We start from the raw sequence: 18,380 nt of genomic DNA, 5'->3' as shown, positions 1-18,380 counted from the left end.
AACCAACGCTAGAGTAAGCAGGAATCCCAACCTTAAGAAGTGTCGGGTAAGAAAGGATGGTGCGCGTGGGCCGGACAACGAGGCACTATCATTTCAAGAGGACTTCAATCATACACGTTTCTTCTTCGTCCACGTCGTAGTCGGCCACTGTATCCAAGGGCATCATTCGATCACCGTCGAACATGAGTGTGACTGGCTGGTTTTTATCGATCTTGTGGCGAGTCTTGTAAGCACTTGCGATGTGTGCAACGGTGGTGCTCTGACAACTGAGTTAGTATATGGACATAGGCCATCATGTTGGATGTATCGCGTCTTTGCATACGCTGAAGGAACAATCTCGACATACCTCTTTTACAGTCAGTTTGAAATCGGAGTAGCCCTTCGCTTTTAGGACTAGACGGAACCGCTTCTCTTCGGGTTCGGGCTCCGGTTCCGGAGTTGGAGTCTTTTCTCTCGTCACAACAGCTGCTTCGGCTGCCAGCTTCTTGGCTAGAGCTGCAGCGGCATCTTCCTTCTTACGCTGCTTGTAGACGTCTTCTGTCCAAGCTTCGACATGGATCTTGGGAAGATTGACGTCATCGTATATGTTGGAGTCTCCTTGAACAGAGACGTTTCCGCTATCGTCGACTTGTATCCCTAATCGCTTTATTGATGTGCTGTCGTAGAGACGTGTACCCTTCCACGTGAAGAAGACGCTGCGTGTCATTTGCTCCGAGAACTTCTCCTTCCCACACCATGCCAGCCGTGGCTTCCCGATGGTACTGTCTACTCTGACCTTGACCATCAATGGCTTCGCATCAGGCATTTGTGGATCAATCAATAGCTGTACTATAGGCGCCTTGGGAGCGTCGCCATTTGCCTGCGCCTTAGCTGCCGCGACACGCGCTCGCGCCCTTGCCCGTAATGCAGCGAATGCGGGGTCTCCGTCTTCATCGTCGTCATCGTCGTCATCGTCGTCGTCGTCGTCGTCTTTGATCTCTATAGGAGACGGTTTCGATGGCCGGACGGCTATGTCTTGTCTGAAGTCGGAAGCGGGCGATTTGTAGTCAATGGCAGGGTTGTCGTTGACAGGCTTGGAGACGTAGCCGGAGTCGTCGTCTTCGTCTGAGTCGCCCAGGTCAATCACGTGAGATTCTCTCTGAGGCAACGAAATGCTCGAGGAAGCGGACTTGGTCAAGGAGTCGTAGCGTGCTGTGAGCGAATCAGGTGGAGGACGGGATGGCGCTGGAGAAACAGATGTGATGCTGCGTCTGGGCAATTGTCAGCGCTGGCGGTCAGACGAAGGTGAGATGCGCACGCTTTAGCAGCGGTCCTGCCCACCCGTTCCTTGCTGGCCGAGCCGTTCTTGGGTGGGACAAGCTCTTCGCTGTCGTTTGATATGCGGCGTCGCTTTTGGTCGCGCGGTTCAGAGTGTTTGCGCTTTCTCGCCGCTTCAGCTTTCTTTTTCTCCTCTGCCCTTGTCCTAGCCTGCTCGGCAACTATGTCTTTGAACTCATTGGAGTGACTAAACATGTCCTCGCTGTCTTTCTTGGGCGCATCTTGCCATGCTGCGCGCTTGAACAGGCTGCGCTTCTTGGGTGGTGCGGCGCTTGCGGTCGAGTCCGTCATTGCTCGCGCGATGTCATGAGCAGCCGAGTTGGATAGAGGATAATGTTTGCACTATCCCGAGGTAGCGTCCAGGCGAGGAGAATATCGATGTGTGTTGGGGAGGCGCGGGCAGGTGCAGGTGGGGCTTCAACGCGCAGTCACGCTTCTCGCGATAGATGAGGAACACACTTGGTCTGTGCACTCTTCCTTTCCACCATCCAACATCGCCGTCTTCCCACTTTCATACCCACCAGCAGCCGAATTTGGGAACCATCAGCTCACGCCTGATCAGAAACTCACGTAAGCTGTTCTCTCCGTCTTGCATAGTGAGCTGCTAAATGTTTCTCAGGAAGTCACACGTCACCAGATTCATCACCATGTCCACCAACGGCGAAAGCCCAGCACCCGAAGCCGCCGGCGACTCAAGAGATCCTAGCGGATTTCTCAGCGAGATCATCGGAGCTCCCGTCACTGTCAAGCTGAACTCTGGCATCATCTACAAAGGTACTTCCTCACGTGCCCTGCATCTACGTCAACTGCTAATGTCTACATAGGTGATCTCCAGTCAGTAGATGGCTACATGAATATCGCATTGGAACGATGCAAAGAGGTCTCCGAGGGACGCGTCACCCGGAATTGGGGGGATGCTTTCGTCCGTGGTAACAACGGTATCTTATCCTCCACTCAGATTTTCACTCCGCTTTGTACTAATTCACCTTCAGTTACATACATCTGCGCAGACAATGCATGAAGAACTATGAATTTGCAGTTCTTTTTGGAGGAGCATCGCGGTAACAGGCCCCATGTGATGATTGATGAACCATGCTATCCACATAACTAAGCGTCAATGAGAGTTTGAACGACCATTATAAAATATGCACTCGACGCCTCCACAAACGATGCAGGATCAAGACTACTTGTCTGGCGGCGCAGCTGGTAATAGTCGTGAGGGCCGATCCTTTGTAAGAACTCACCTTCACTGAGCTGTACCCCAATCTAGCCGTCGGTGACGACTCTAAACCTGTCTCTCGCACTCAACAAAAGCCACATTCCACTTTCCCCTTCACCATGTCGTCACTGTCTCTTAGAATTACAGTCCCTGTCAAAAGACGGATTCACCTGCGCACAGCGCTACCACGATGCGCTTTGCGCTGTTGAACGGTGCAAACGCTGTGGAAATCTCGACGCGCGGCTGTTTTCAACCTGCACAACAACAACACGCGTGTCTACAATCATTCTCAACCTGCTCTTAAGAGTTTTTCGAGCATCGCCGCGCCCGCATCGTTTGCGCTGTGACTGGCATGCACTAACCTTCTTAACTGATTCAGCCTAACAGTCACCCAAGCCATGACGATCGCTAGGGTTAAATCCCGCGTCCGATTCTCCGGCCGGGTCAAGCGAGATAGAAAGAACAGAAAACACTTTCCAGAAAATTCGAAACCAAAGAAGACAAACAACGATACGCATGGTCCGACAAAAGCCCCCAAAGGTAGAGACCTTTGCTTCGGACGCTACTATCACCAGACGAACCCGCTGACCGGCTCAGTGTACATGTTTCCTGTTGAAATCGACAATCGAATTTATGATGATAGCAATTCTGTTGACGATGATATGGCATCTTTCCTCAAGAAGCGTGTACTAACTACTGATGATCAAGAGTCTGATGGCGCCTTCAAAAGCGGTCTTAGAACTGCACTAATACTATGCAGGATCTCTCTGGTTACAGAAAATCCAGATATCGCTGGTGGCGATGCTGATGAGTACGATCACGAGCCGAGCGGCGCCTCTAATGACGGCCACTTAGCTGAACCGAAAGACTCCTGTGTTCCGTCTGTCTCAGTCATTCTAGACGCATCAGAAAGCGTCACAGATGAGAATGACGAACCACCCAGCTCCCTTCTGATGCAAGCACCACTATGGGCGTGGCCGGCGGAGTGGTTTCCGGCAGACTCTATTCCTGCAGCACCAGCGACTACAACAGGTTCATCTTCAGAGGTGAAATGCGGTACATCAGATTCATCACTAGTAACGACAGACACAACGGTAGATCCATATCGAGCCAAGGACAAGACAATAATAGATCCATCGCCAAGGACAGAAGATAGTACAGCAGATTCATCACCAGTGGTTGGAGAGTCTGTGGAAGTCTCGTCATCGGCGACAGCAGATAACACGGCCGTCTCGTCGTCAGTGGTATCAGAAACTATATCAGATCTCTCGTCAGCTTCGGCAGAGACTATATCAGATCTATCATCAGAATCGGTAGGTGTCGCAGCAGACTCGTCATCAGCGGCAACAGTTACTGTGACAGGTCTACATCCAGGCGCGGCAGTTACTACAGTAAACTCGACTTTAGTAACGGCAGCTCCGACACCAAATTCTGGTCCAGTGGTGATGAAGAGCACAGCAGCACCCTCTCTGGGACCATGGCATAAATGGTTTGTTCGTCTCTTTGCGGGACGCAAATCCAACAAGTCTGACAGTCCTCCTCAATCAACTCCCGAACAACCCATCTCTATCATATCCTGGGCTAGAGAGCGCAGTAGTTCCGAAGCAGACGTTGTCCTACCTCCACTGCCACGTCTCGAACTCCCGAGAGTCCTTCCAGAAACTCGCCGTAAGAAGAACAGGGTCATTGATCGCCCGGGTTATGCCATCAACATCCTTCAAGCGCCTTATCATGACTTCATTGGCCGTGCTGTCCTCGAAGGAGATGCAGATGACGCGAGAGCAGTCCAATGCGGCTTCAAAGTAGCAAGCAACTCGCACATCGTCCCGCTCGCCCAACGTCGCAACAACTCTGACAGTAGTCTGCTGGACCGCGACGGAGATGCTTGGGCAGATTGGAACAAACTGAATATCACTGCCGATGCCATGCCTTTCGCAAAATCTCAGTCAGACACCAACTTGCTACACCCTCGGACTGGCGCTCGGATGGCGCGAAACACCAGTATGTACAGCGCCGAGTGGACCAAGGGCCAGACTGGCCACTGCTTTCTTGAGGATGCTGGACATCGATACCCTTTTGGAGGACTGGGCTTGTAGTGGTTGAGAAGCAAAATGTCTTTTGAGCTATTGCAGATTGAATACTCCCACTCAAGACCGACTTGGTGGGGACAGACCGAGTTTACGCAGCCTGTATAACCAAGTATGGATCGCGTCCACTTACCGGGGTTCAGGCTAGCCGTTGAGATCTAGATTTCTTATTTTCCTGGTTTTCTTGATTTTCTTTCTTGCTTCCGGAGCATTGGAGTGGGGCTTGTTGCTCGCGCGAATGGCGTCTAAGCTATCACTGCTTCTTCATGGCCTAGTGCCCGCGGGCTAGAAAGGGCGTAGTTGTCGCAGCGTGGGCTCCACATTTGGATTACGAATTGCGACGTGGTCCGAATTGGAACACTTTGAGCTACAGGTGGCATGTCCTAGTCCCGTTGAATCGGGCCGAGAGTCGGCCGTGCTCATGCTGTTCTCTTACCATTGCAGCACACTGTACTATTAGGCGAAAGTGGTCAAACAGGTTGAGCATTTGGCAACGAAGCGGTGTTCAGTTGATTTTTCTTAAGACTAGTGTTGAATGTAATTCAAAATCAAGATCACAAGACTTCGTGACGCGTGGCTTGTTGTGAAGTAACAATGCATACGCTTATATGTGTGTATCATTGTATCATATCTACACCTAGGGGAAATCGTGCGGCTACAAAACAGAAAACAAGCGTGCCTCCATCATTCGTTATATCATCGCTCTGCAATTCCAGCAGCGAGCGTAAAAAGACGATCCTCCCATTTCTCTCCATCTCTAGTTCGCATCACCTATCGGAGTGAAAACGACCTTGGCACTAGGCTTGGGCAGGATGGTCGATCTCCAAGTGAACAAGCGCTTCGCCGTCGGGTCGACAAGCTCACAGTCGTAGTTGAGGATCACTTGGCCAAGAATGACCTTCATAACAGCCGAGGCATAGTATCTTCCTGGGCTACATATTCCGTTAGCAAGATCTTCATGTGAAACAGGAAAGATCAACTAGGCTCAAGACTTACCAGGCCATTCTTCCGGTTCCCCAGACATGGAAAGTCATGTCAAAGTCAGTCAGCTTTGTAGGCTTCTTCTGCATGATATTGAAAGCGCCATTAGCATTTTCGAGACTCTTGACGAGCTGCGGGTCGGCGAAGCGGAAACCACTGAAGGTTGTTGCCTCGGGGTAATCGACAGGGTTCGTCATGATGGCTCGAACGGGCGTGCAGAACCAGTCTCCGACGTTGACGTGGGTGCCGTCTTTGAGCGAGAAGGGTTGTAGTGCTGAACGACGTGTACTTTGTGACTCGACTGGTGTCAGACGCGCAGACTCCTTGATGAAGCTGTCAAGAAGAGGAAGTCCTACACCACTCTGTTCAAAAGCGGCATATTGAGACTCGCACTCCTTTCGCAGCGGCTCCGCATATTCGGGATGTAAGCAAAGGTCGTGAATAGCAAAGGTCACAGTGGTAGAGACGGCATGAACAGAACCGAACCAAATCGCCATCAGTTCGTGAACAACACGCTGAGGTGTCCATGGCGCATTCTTGGGTGAGGTCTCCATGATCCATTGGATGCAGTCGGCGTGTTGAGGGACCTTTTGGCCCAGTTTAGCTGCATCTCGCTCAATGCATCGCTCTTGTGCGATTGGTAGAAGCCTGTTGAAGATTGTGGCATGTGACTTGAGTGTACGGGCAATGATACCACCGACGATGGGAGCCATGAACCCAGGTAGCAGGCGGACAATCTCAGCACAGATCAGGGTCTCCTCGATGTATGCGAGGGCGGAGACCATGAATTGCTCATCCTTTGCCAGATCTTTTCCGAAGAAAGACACTGCATTGGATAGGACAACGAGCTTCACAGTCATGTGATATACGTCCGACTGCTTCTTTCCTGTCAATAATCGTCAGTTCGGATTCAAAGTCAAATATTGCATGCATTATTACCATTGATGACTGGGTGTGTGGCATGAAGCTCCTGGAACCTAGTGCGGATGATGCAAGTGAGATCAGGAAGGATCTTAGGCAGGTTGTTGGTCAAAAGCGTGCGAAGGGCGCGGATGAATCCAACACCCTCAGTACCACGCCGGTCAAACCAGTTGAAGCCGTGCCTGTGGAGCGTTAGTAAGCTTAATGCAAGACGAGCATCATCTAGATACTCAAAGGTCATCCTACATAGTATACATGGGCTGTAGCATCTACATCTTGTTAGTCATAAAGAAGAACAAAGCCTATCGAGATGCATACCTGCTTCGATGCTGCTTGGAGGGACAACACCGTGTCTGGCGCATTGTCTAGCTCCTTGATTTGCTGAGGATCAGAGACGAAGACATAGCGATTGTCCGGGGCGAAGAGCTCGAATGGTTTTCCCTTCGCCTCATCAAACGCTTTCTGGATGATCTCAGGACCCCAGAAGAGATATGCCCATGCTTTGTACCGCTTGGTGACAGGCCTGAAGATGGTCTTCAGGATCTTTGCTGGAGAAGAAGCCTATTCGACTGGTCAATGTGATGAAAGAGAGGAATATGTTTTGGTACATACCAGCTTCTTCGCGACCAAGGCCTTGTAGAAAAAGAAAATCGATATCAAACCGAATATGCTGCTCGCAGCATTGACTGCCAATGGGCTAAGGCCAGGCAGATGTATGCTCTGCATCTCTAGAAACTCCATGATGGCAGTAAAGTTTGAGAGTGAGAATTTAGATTGAGGCTAACGGACGTAGGGTATTTAGCATTGGTACATATACAAAGCAACCATCTTGACGGTGCTCTAGCTACAGGTTTTGCTACGCGGAACGGCCGGTTGAAGCGAACTGTTACATTACGTCTAAGCCTCTATGCAGTGAACTAAATTCGTTGTTAGTTAGTTGAACTGTGCCGCTGTCCTGCAGTAAAAACCGATCAATATCAGCCCACCTGCATGCTACACAAGCTGCATCACTTCATGTGAGGTCTCACCTATCGTTGTGTTTCGCTTTCGACAGAAAGGCGACCAACTGACCCTTCTCTTAGCGCTATCACAGCGTCTGCTATCCTAGAAAGTAAGTAGACCCGATGCAACTACAACAGAAAACACGAAGCGCATGCGTCCACAAAGCCGGAATAGCCAACGGACCGATCCACAAAGGTGTAGCGCGGGAATCGGGGAAAACGGTTGAACGTCTGGACGGGTCCGAGGCTGCGGCTCTAATTTGAGGCCAGTGCGCAAACGAGTGGTCGAATCAGAGCTAGATGAGGAAAGACTCCGTGCGCTAAATGACGGAAGAGCTTCTTGAGGCCCCCTGGCCGTTAATACGGCTAAATCATGCCGTAATCGTTGATTGATTGCTGTCAAAGAAGACGGCGAATAGGTACGTCTCCACGGCAAGTTATCGCGCTCCAGGATGACAGATGCAAAAGCGCGCTTAAGCAGTATTGCCCCACACGGCACCACTACCCAGACATAAGACCGACGGCCCGTGTCTGATTGGAGGACTGAGAGTCTAGTGGAGTCAAATCCGACGTCGGTCTTGAATCGTGATATGTACCTCAACTGCAACTAAAGACGCAACTGGGAGGAAAGAGTCTACTTACCGCTAATTCCCTGGCCGCAATGCTTCTGGGAAAAGGTCCTACTTCGGTCGTCCTTATGTGAGAGGCCAGGTGATCTAACACGTCTTCATGTCTCTAGGATCTCTTCAAGTCGTTGCAGGGTTTAATCGTCATCGCAGACGAATATATCGATAGCGGGTCGTAAAGGTAACATCGCGGGTAAGACTGTCTGCACGCAATGAATTCGAGGGCCCGCTTCTCCATAGGTTCCTTTTCACTCGATTATGCAACACTCTTCCCACGTGTCCGGTTCCAAATGACGCGGTCGCCCACTGGCCCGGCTTGGATCCCGGAAAACAATGCTTGCGCACGTGCGAATATGCATTGGCTTGATTATGGTGAAGCAAGTCAACGGGTTTCGTGTACATATCTCGAATGCTTTCTTGTTACATATTGAGATATACGAAGACGCTTGCATGTAGTAGCATGTCTTTAGCAGGACCGGTGAAGGAACCCGTAATCCATAACTGTAGCAGCTAGATCCAAGCGACCATGGTGTGCCTTGGCATGTATAATCGACTCCAGGCGAATCTACTGGATCTTGATCGGAAGATAGCGAGTAGTTGGGGCTTTCATGTGAAGGAAAGCTCCGGCCACAACTCGAGAAGCGACGAACTAGCGCGCACACAGCATACGTGTGCGCCGGGCGAAGATATCGGTGTTCGATACGGACCCATCTCCACATTCAAGTTCGAGATGCACTCAAACATCTGTATAGATCGCGCCATATGACGCAGCTCCTTCTGGCCGAGGTTTGTCGGATTGATAATGGTTGGGGCCAGTTTCAGACTACTTGGACCACAGCTCCACCATACTTTTGCACCAAACCTTTGGTTAATGGTCTTGTTCCCGACCCCACGCGATTCGCTCCTGGAGTGTGATCTCGAACCGACGTTATGGGTTTGACTAACATGTGAGATTAATCAAGGCCTCTGAAAGACCAGATGGTTGTGATATTGCTGTGGACGACCCCACGCCTATCCCAGATATGGAAGTCTGCCGACCCGAGCCGTGTGTGGAGCCGCGCGGCTGACGCACTGTCGTACAACCTTCCTCAAAGAGTGAAAACTACTGTGACAGTCTGTGCAAGTAGTCTGCAGCAAGTGCATTGCATGCTGCAACACCGGAGCAACTCTGCTACCCTGAAAATCATGCCGTTCTATGGCCCACTGAGCCGCGCCAGCACGATGGGTCGTCGGGGGCCTATCGATTGCAGAATTCGAGTTGGTAAGCCTTCGATGATTGGTTCGGTCAGCTCGGTGAACGCCGCAATTAACGGCATATTCGGTAGAATGTACAGGTTAGTAGCCGCGTCTGCAATCCTACAATCAATATATGCAAAGCAAAGTGCTAGCTTGTTGGAAAGACTCGGCTACTACATACCTGCTGCAAGGAATCCTTGCTCGTTTCACAGCGCCCAATAAATATCCGGTTTAACGCAGAGGCTGTCCGAAGAAACTTGGACGGCGGTACAACTCTTGCCGTTGAAGGCTCGTCGTGCTGGGCAGTGTACTTCAAGCGTGTAGATTGTCGAATACTCCTCATTGTTTCTATGACCTAACTCGGCCAAGAATGGAGCTTATCATCACGCCCACGCAAGCACTTGTGCCTTTGTCAGTCCTGTTCCTAGTATACCACGCAATTCGAGCATTGTTCTTCGGAAAAGCAGAATCAAAGCATTGGGAAGAGCTACCGGTCGTAGGCCTTCAGAAAGGATGGTTCGAATGGGTGTGGGCAACGTTGAAGTCCATTCGAAAGACACAGGACTGGGCGTTCGAAGGTTACCGCAAGGTATGATTGTCGTCGACATTGACAGAGGTATACTCATTCTCGCTACTGCAGTTTGCTGCCGTGAACAGCCCTTTTATTCTGCCTAGCATTGACAGAGGAGCGATGATCATCCTACCTCCACGTTTGATCAAGAAGGTCTACTCGCTCCCGGAAAGCACGCTCGACATCCATGCGACGCAAAGTGAGACCATTCAAACGAAATGGACAGTCTGGGACAAAGAGGTAGCCGACAATGACTTCCAGATCAACGTTGTGCGTCATCAGATTACACGGAATCTCGAGCACCTGACGCCGCTGATGGCCGATGAACTTGACAGAGGCTTCGAGCGGTGGTGGGGAGGTAAAGACGACACCGAGTGGAAGGAGGTCGCGGTATGGGACGCGTGCTTGAAGTTGATTGCCGGTGCGAGTAATGGCGCCTTCTGCGGCGCACCGCTGTGTAAGTCGGCAATAGTGCCTAACATGAGAGATTTAGAAACTGATTCTATCGTAGGTCGAGACGAGCAGTTTTTGAATGATCTTAGGGATCATGCGATGAGCATCTTCGCTGGCGCTATGCTTATCAACGCGACGCCCAAACCGCTCAAACCCGTCACTGGTGCTCTCGTAGGATCCACCTGCTGGTACTTGCGACGAAAAGCGATGAAGGGTTGTTTGCCTTTTGTAACAGAAAGATTAAATGCTACTGCCCAGTTCAAGGCTGATGCGAAATGTGGATGGACCCCACCCGTAGGATTCCCCCTTGCATGAGATATGCACATCAATATACTTACGCGATCCCAGAAAGACGGTCTCCAATGGCTGATCGACGAGTGCTACGCCGCAGCCGCGAAAGGAGACGTGGGGCAACTGGACCCGAAGCGAGTGGCACATCGTCTTTTGTTGGTTAACGACATTTCTCTGCATTCGACCAGCTTTACTGTACAGAATGTGATCCTGGATCTCTTCAGCTCGGATCCAGCAATGGGTTATGTTGATGCACTACGCGAAGAAGCTGCATCGGTGCTTGCCAAGGCAGGTGGTGTATGGACACGCGATGCAGTGCGAGATCTGAAGCTCATTGACTCGATGATCCGTGAGTCAATGAGACTCAATCCATTTGCGATTGTTGGACTTCCGCGAACAGTATGTATGCTGTCAGATACGATGGAACTGAAACTAATAAGACGCAGGTCGTGCATCCCGAAGGTATCCGACTTCCGGTGTCCAACGTTCATGTACCACAAGGAACCATGATTGCAGTTCCCATGGAGCCGATTCATTATGACGAAAGCATTTATCCTCAAGCACGCAGCTTCAACGCGTTTCGTTTTGCGGATCCGAACAACGTTACTAGTATTGTCGACAATTTCGCAACCAAGGATGATCTCGAAGCCACCAAAGCCGATGCAAGCGACCGTAAAGGCAAGTCCACTGCTACTCTTGATGACGCTTTCCTTGGTTTTGGGTTTGGACGGCATGCGTGTCCTGGACGATTCTTCGCTTTGAATGAGATGAAGGTCTTCATAGCACACATGCTGCTAAACTATGACGTTGAGCACATGGCAGTCAGACCAAAACCTCTGGATACTGTATGGCTGAAGCTTCCGTTACATGGTGGAAAGATCCGAGTGCGTCGAAGGCCGACAGTTGCGTAGATAGGACAAAACATGCTTTGCTTATCTGTGTATCGAGTGCAACCCTATAATCGCTACTTTGATGATACGATGTAATTCATGTGTATCTGCCAGAATAGGGAATTGTACCAACGGTAGAGAACAGTCGTGGGCAAGACATAGCCCGTTTGCCTGAGACGGATGTCGCTTCCTCGACCGCAACATACAGTTTCGTGCGGGGGGCCATAGCACCTAGAATCTGAGCCGAGGTGATGGATGCGTATCAGCGCAATCTACGCAGGATATGGTGGCTAAGCATGGGAATTAGCATTGTACGTTTCTGCTTGGTCTGGGTGGAAAGAAGTATCCCCCTGAGGAAGGAGCTAGACACCCACTACGAGCTTGACGCTAAGACGCATGACGATTCACACAAAGGCGGCAACGCGACAGACTAGGAGCGTTGGTGTGCAAGACGAAATCGGTGCATATTTCTTATGATTGCCATGAGCTGCTCAAACACTCCCGCACTAATTGTACGCGTGCTTCGAGACTGACCACGTGATTGGGTACTAGCGTATAACGAATGCCACGAACGGCAAGCTGCTTTCGGAACGCGTCGTTGATGTGCGTCCACTCTTCTGTTCCAGTTGGCATCAAGCGCGTCCCATCGTCGACAAGCCAACTACAGCCAGCTTCACATAGCATCACGACGCCCGCCTTCATACGCCGCTCGAGCTGTCCCCACTTCTCCGATGCCAGCATCTCTTGCGCCGCCTCCTCGCCCACGAACAGTTGCGCATATATGATGGGATCGAGACCGGAGCGGTCGGAAATATACCATGTTGCCCGAGTGTCGGGGCCGATGGCAGTCTGTTCGGCTTCATATTGCGCGTCGAGAATGTGCTTCTGGAGCTGCAACGCTCGCGACGGCGATGTAGTGATGTCGTCGCGGCTGAAGTGCTTGTCTCTCAATACCGTGCGCGCGACCTCCCGGATGATCACTGGCCTCGAGGACTTCCCTTGTAAATGATTGGATAATTCGCCTGAACCGAACATGTCTTCGAGTGCGTCCACAAGTGTCGTCTTTCCAGTGCATTGTGCACCGATAATGTAGAGGCACGGACTTTGGGCTACTTCACTTGCCATCTTGTCTATTGTCAAGGCTCAAGAGGACCTGCAAACGGGCAGCAGGCGGTGCCCTTATCATGAATTCGCGCTTGCTACTGTGGCGCGGTTGTGTAACGTCGCATATGCACGTGCAACCCTTTACGAATCACGCATACGCATGTGAGTCCTCACCCCGCATCATGCCATTGACTCTGCAAAACTGCGGGGCGTCATCTATCATCACCATGAGCAATGTGCGAAATTTCCGTGCTGTCATCCTACGAGAAGTCGATCCAGAAGCCACATCATGGGACTATCTCATCGACAATCTTCCTCAGGCTAAGCGTACAAATGCTGATGGACTAATCAAGTGCCTTTCCCTTGTTCTCTCTGATAAGAAGCAGGAATTTGAGCTGCGCTTTGAGAGGGCACCCTCCAACCGTGTTACGCGCAGGGAGCCACTGGACAAGCTGCTCCTGATCTCCTTCGCGGACTTTTTTCTGCGATGGCCAGCGAAATCTCCAGATGATCTGCCACGCGTAGCTACCGGCAGAGAGAACGGCGACTACATCACGAGGCTGCTTACTACTGGCGTTGTGCTGAACAGGGTCCATTACCATTTCTTTGGCCACTCAAATAGTCAATTGAAGTCGAGGTCATGTTTCATGTACGCCGCATCGAAGGAAGACATATCAGCCAAGATTGAAGCTATGGGGGACTTCTCCAAACTCAAATCCGTAGGCAAGAAAGCAAAACGGATTGGGCTTCTCTTCTCGAGCGCGGATAATGCTCTGATTCTGCCAGCAGAACGCTGCGAGGATATCCAAGATGTCAACCGGGATGATTACACCTTCACTGACGGATGTGGTCTGGTATCTCTCCAGCTTGCTCGACAGTTGGCCCAAAGACGCAACATAATATTTCGCAATAAGCGTTATCTACCTTCGGTATTCCAAATCCGATATCGCGGATACAAGGGCGTATTGACCCTAGATACCACCCTTCATGGTAAAATTCAGGTTCAGTTCCGAGAATCCATGAGAAAGTTCAAAGACGCGTCCGACCTTAGCCTCGCGGTTGTAGACTACTCCAGGGTTAGTCCGCTTCCATTCTTTCACTCCGCCTGGTTAACTTGATTTAGCCGTACGCTCTTGGTAGCCTCAACGATGAGGTGGTCGTGCTCTTACACACGCTAGGTATCTCTACAGACGTGCTTCTTGAGAAACAGCAGCAGCACCTGAGTTTCCTGAGCGACGTTAGCAGAGGTGATCCTAGGAAAGCGTTTCAGTATCTTTCGTATTCTGACAGGCTTGATGTAGCCGAGAAGCTTCTCTTGGAAGGTATTGAATCCGTCAGCTCACAGTTGAGAGCGTTAGTTCGGCAAGAATACGAGAGAACGCTAAACAAACGAGACGAACGGCGATGTCGAATCCTGATTCCCAAGTCAAGACTGCTCTTTGGCGTCTGTGACCCCACAAGCAAGAATGGTCAGCCTGGAAAGCTCAGAGAAGGGGAGTGCTTTTTACGGATAACCAACGATGGTAATGGCTTAGCGCAGACCATCATCAATACCGAGGTGATGGTGACAAGAAATCCATGTCTGCATCCAGGCGACCTGCAGAAGTTCAAAGCAGTAGACGTCTCAGGTTTTAGTCATCTAGTTGACTGTATCGTCTTCTCAACCCAAGGACGCAGACCGAGCGCTGATCTCATGTCTGGTGGTGACTTGGATGGGGACAAATGTAAATCTCTTCCTTGCATCTGGATGATACTCACTGATCACTACATCTAGTCTTCGTTACCTGGGATCCGGATATCATCCCGAGGACGATGGCGCAACCCGCTCAGTACCCCGGAGGTAAGGAGCTGGTCACTTTCGGGCAAGTAACCGGTGACGCCCGAGCTGAATACTTTGCTCGATATACCAATGCGTCGTTGGGGCAAGTCAAAAATCTTTATATGAAATGGGCACGTCTCGGGAACGCCATGAGGCCGGAGTGTCAGCAGCTCAATCGGCTCTTTTCACAATGTGTGGATGGAAATCACATCCGCATTCCTGAAAACTTCAAAGAGTTCAAGAAGCTCGAAGATCCTCCCGAACCTAAGGACACTGTTTCTCCTTTCATCCTGGACGTTTTGCACGCTGCTTGCACCCAATCCATTCTTCAAGCTGACAACATACGACCCGATGGTAGCGAGGAAGTCGATGTAATGGAACTATTCCTTACACGAGACAAGATGGCGATAACTGAATTTGAGTTGCTGCAGATTGTGCTGCGTTGGTGCGAACGTTCTGGCAAAGATGTCCTACAATACACCCATCTCTTCGATTTCAGTGCCTTGAGCGATGAAGAGCGGATCTGGCTTCTAAACTACCTTCCACCTTCTGCGACTATGCCAAGTCTGGTACACAATGGACTCCTACAGTCGAACCTGGTCACCCCCGAGGAACTGCACAAATTTCACCTCGACCAGCCGCATCTGCATTGGAAGCCCGTCTTCAGATCTTCTGTCGACCGCATGGGGAGATTCCTACCTACCATGTTGCAAGTGATAGAAACCTTCCACAAGAAGTTGATCGTCTTATCGGTAGACGAACGGCTTACTGTGGCGATCTATATACCAAAAATCATTGAACGAGCAAGTGAGGTGCAAGTAAATACGAGCGTCAGGTTCTTCGCTTTCCCACATTCCCAAGGACTACAGTCACCAAACTACAAGGTACTGCCGACCAAGGTCAATTACAGACTGTTTTGCGATGAGCAAGTCTTTCAGTTGTACGAACGTCAACGGAGTAACACGTGGGTCTTCTTGAGGCGTCCTCAGGCCGACGATTCTTTTTACCGAAGCGAGAAGAATCAAGGCGACAAACGCAGAGCAAGGGAACGCACTGTGCGAGATGGAACCAACCATGACTGCAAAGCAAGCATTGCTCTAGACAAAGTCAGCCGAGGACTTCAGCAGCATATCGGTAAAGTGAAACAGAATGGCGTCTTGGGTGCGGTGAGCCAACGCTCCCTGTATTGAGTGTGATCTGATCTGTGTAATACTGACAGAAAACAGGAGATATACGTGATCAGCAACAGAGACGTCGACTCGATGCAAGTACTGGATGAGTGGCTAAACTTCGTCGATACTGACGAAATTCTACCACTATTCGAAAAACTATCCATGGACTACGAAATTTCTAAGCTACACTCTACAAATTGGGACAACTTCTCAGAGGAAGTGGTAGCCGTGGTTCGCGACCAAGATTTTGCTCATCTTCGAAAACTGGAGTCGTTGGCAGAGCTGCGGACTATCCTTGATTTGCTCAATGACCATGGTGAAAAGAAGATGCTGTTCGACACATTTTCTCATCTTCTTACATTGGAGGCAAGCTCGTCACTTTTGCTAGATCACAATCAAGTAGCATCAAACCTGCTCGACTTCCTGCCGAACGCGGCATACCTCATCCCCGCATTTTTCCGATCCCAAACCTGGCGGACTCATAAGTCAGTATTGGAGGACAACCTCGTCCACTTGGCTTTCAGGTTACTGAGACAGCTCGTTCTTCTGTCGCAAGATATGGGCAGCTTCATTCGGCGTCCGATTCAAATACTGTTACAAGAATTAAGATGCATCTCGCTACATGAATTTGCCGAGCTTGTGGAGCTCATTTCTCTCACCGTTCGCTCTTCCGAAACTGCTTTGGATCTTCTCCTCGAAGTTCTAGAGCCGGAAAGCTCACGGCTTCTAGTTCAACGACCAACTGCCATTCGACAATTCACGTCGTCTTTATTTGGCATCGCGCTTGATCATATAGACGAAGCGTCTCGGAGTGATAACCTGCATTCACAGGAAAATCTCAACCTCAGCATTGATAGTTACAGTGACGCCTGTACGATAGTCAAGAGCATACTCCGTATCGACTCCTCTTTGAATTCGATACTCAAAGCTGGAGACCACGTTCGGCTCACGGCATCCGACGCGCCGCGGAATGCAGCTGACGCGAAGCTGCTCTCTATGGATGCGGTTGTATCGTCTGCTGAATTAGGCAAAGCTACGTTTCGATGCCTCCATCACCCGCCGTTGTATCTTGACAAATGTGGATGGAGAGTTACACATTGTGGATCGTTCGTTACCGCCAAGGCCTCATTCGACGCTGTAACCGCTTTTTACACGGAGCGTGAAGCTTGTACCACAATCTATCCAATGCTTCTTGGTCTTCCTCCAACAAGACAAGGAAGACCGACTGACGTCGAGCTACCGTTGACTGTTGACACATCACTGAACGAGAGTCAGAGTGCTGCGCTGATGGCTTCGATGAAACATTCATTGACGTTCATATGGGGTCCTCCAGGAACAGGAAAGACGCATACGATTGTTGTTATCATAACCCAGCTGTTGGAAAAACTGCCTGAATCAGGATTTCTTGTGACGGCGCCAACGCAAAATGCAGTAGACAACTTACTGAGGAGGTTTGTTAGCTGCTTTGGTGCAAAGAAAGGTGGAGTCCTGCCGATCAGGGTGTCAACACAGGTAAGTGCTGTCACCTCAAACGGTCTGAGCAGTCCTTCTAACATCGTGACAAGCTTTCTAAGGTCGCTCAAGACCTACGTGCATACACGTGTGATGCCATGCTGGGTAAAGATCTCGGCGCAAACATGCCCGCCCGCCGTAAAGCGCAGAAGCGCATCAAAGACGCACGTCTGATATTCACAACCTGTACTGGTGCTGCGTTAGGTTTGTTAAGGAACGAACACTTCGATGTCGTTATCGTGGACGAGGCCTCACAACTCACGGAACCCGCTACCCTTGTGCCTCTTGTGAAAGGGTGTTCGCGTGCGATACTAGTTGGAGACCACGTTCAGCTCCGCGCCACGGTCCAGCAGAATGCTGTCTTGACAGGTTACGACATCTCGCTTTTCGAACGCCATTACAAACTACCGCCAAGAGAGGACGTTGCCAAAGTCATGCTTAATATGCAGTATCGCATGCATCGCTCCATTTGTGACTTCAGTTCTTCCGAATTCTACGATGGGAAACTTCACACTGCTGTGGCCGAAGACGCGCGTCCTCTGAGTCGTTCGCTTTTTCCCTGGCCTAAGAAGAACCGCATGGTCTGGGTTGAGTGTCCGGAATCTGAAGAACTGTACTGCCAATCAAAATGGAACGTTGGCCAAGGCGTAATCTGCAAAAGTATCATCGAACTTCTCAAGACACCACCGCCGTCTCCAAAATCGACTGCGGCTGCGACAGTTCCTGGCGAATCCCCATCTATCGTCATACTGACACCCTACAATCGCCAGAAGGATTTGCTTACGTCCGAAATCCCCAACGTCGAAATCTGCTCTATCGACAGTTTTCAGGGTCGTGAGGCAGATATCATTGTGTTTGTCACTGTTCGGTGCAATGTTTATTACGAATTAGGCTTCCTGGCTGACATGCGACGATTGAACGTAGTCATGACAAGGGCGAAAGCTGGGATTGTGTTGATCGGGCACCAGAATACACTGGCTGGTGTAGAAGCTGGAATGGTTGAGAATGAGAGTAAGCTGGTTTGGAGGAGACTACTAGGACAGTGTGGGGTTGTGTCCTTGGCAGCTCGAGCCGAGAGTTATCGTTCCAAACGTTGATGTGGAGTATCGTTTACCACCTTCCTCTTCAGATTGTACTTTTGATCTGAGGCGGCAATTACCCACTGCTACCTTCGGCTTCT

At 50.4% G+C, this 18,380-nt stretch overlaps 7 protein-coding genes across 7 annotated transcripts; 4 read left to right on the top strand and 3 right to left on the bottom strand.

The window, feature by feature from the left end:
• Positions 1-88: 88 nt before the first annotated feature.
• J4E82_003402 (uncharacterized protein) lies at positions 89-1,608 on the bottom strand (the record flags this gene model as incomplete). The annotated part of the gene is made up of 3 exons (XM_051729689.1): positions 89-259; positions 347-1,250; positions 1,298-1,608. The coding sequence occupies 3 exons, from the start codon at positions 1,606-1,608 to the stop codon at positions 89-91; spliced, it is 1,386 nt and encodes a 461-aa protein (XP_051590723.1).
• Positions 1,609-1,964: 356 nt separating this feature from the next.
• LSM6 (U4/U6-U5 snRNP complex subunit lsm6) lies at positions 1,965-2,338 on the top strand (the record flags this gene model as incomplete). Its single annotated transcript, XM_051729688.1, has 3 exons — positions 1,965-2,091; positions 2,142-2,255; positions 2,310-2,338. The coding sequence occupies 3 exons, from the start codon at positions 1,965-1,967 to the stop codon at positions 2,336-2,338; spliced, it is 270 nt and encodes an 89-aa protein (XP_051590722.1).
• Positions 2,339-2,934: 596 nt separating this feature from the next.
• J4E82_003400 (uncharacterized protein) lies at positions 2,935-4,632 on the top strand (the record flags this gene model as incomplete). The annotated part of the gene is made up of 1 exon (XM_051729687.1): positions 2,935-4,632. The coding sequence occupies one exon, from the start codon at positions 2,935-2,937 to the stop codon at positions 4,630-4,632; it is 1,698 nt and encodes a 565-aa protein (XP_051590721.1).
• Positions 4,633-5,380: 748 nt separating this feature from the next.
• On the bottom strand, positions 5,381-7,266 carry J4E82_003399 (uncharacterized protein; the record flags this gene model as incomplete). The annotated part of the gene is made up of 6 exons (XM_051729686.1): positions 5,381-5,555; positions 5,620-6,490; positions 6,544-6,707; positions 6,772-6,794; positions 6,844-7,086; positions 7,138-7,266. The coding sequence occupies 6 exons, from the start codon at positions 7,264-7,266 to the stop codon at positions 5,381-5,383; spliced, it is 1,605 nt and encodes a 534-aa protein (XP_051590720.1).
• A 2,492-nt stretch (positions 7,267-9,758) lies between these two features.
• On the top strand, positions 9,759-11,614 carry J4E82_003398 (uncharacterized protein; the record flags this gene model as incomplete). Its single annotated transcript, XM_051729685.1, has 5 exons — positions 9,759-9,977; positions 10,029-10,416; positions 10,471-10,706; positions 10,761-11,102; positions 11,150-11,614. The coding sequence occupies 5 exons, from the start codon at positions 9,759-9,761 to the stop codon at positions 11,612-11,614; spliced, it is 1,650 nt and encodes a 549-aa protein (XP_051590719.1).
• Positions 11,615-12,064: 450 nt separating this feature from the next.
• J4E82_003397 (uncharacterized protein) lies at positions 12,065-12,718 on the bottom strand (the record flags this gene model as incomplete). The annotated part of the gene is made up of 1 exon (XM_051729684.1): positions 12,065-12,718. The coding sequence occupies one exon, from the start codon at positions 12,716-12,718 to the stop codon at positions 12,065-12,067; it is 654 nt and encodes a 217-aa protein (XP_051590718.1).
• Positions 12,719-12,924: 206 nt separating this feature from the next.
• J4E82_003396 (uncharacterized protein) lies at positions 12,925-18,297 on the top strand (the record flags this gene model as incomplete). Its single annotated transcript, XM_051729683.1, has 6 exons — positions 12,925-13,773; positions 13,821-13,944; positions 13,999-14,421; positions 14,472-15,682; positions 15,743-17,200; positions 17,254-18,297. 6 exons carry the CDS (start codon positions 12,925-12,927, stop codon positions 18,295-18,297), a joined length of 5,109 nt encoding a protein of 1,702 aa, XP_051590717.1.
• Between the last annotated feature and the right edge of the window lie 83 nt (positions 18,298-18,380).

Source organism: Alternaria postmessia, assembly GCF_024291825.1.
Source record: "Alternaria postmessia strain BMP 2775 chromosome Unknown scaffold_14, whole genome shotgun sequence".
In the NCBI taxonomy this organism is placed as follows: domain Eukaryota; kingdom Fungi; phylum Ascomycota; class Dothideomycetes; order Pleosporales; family Pleosporaceae; genus Alternaria; species Alternaria postmessia.
This window is presented reverse-complemented; position numbering and strand designations above follow the sequence as displayed.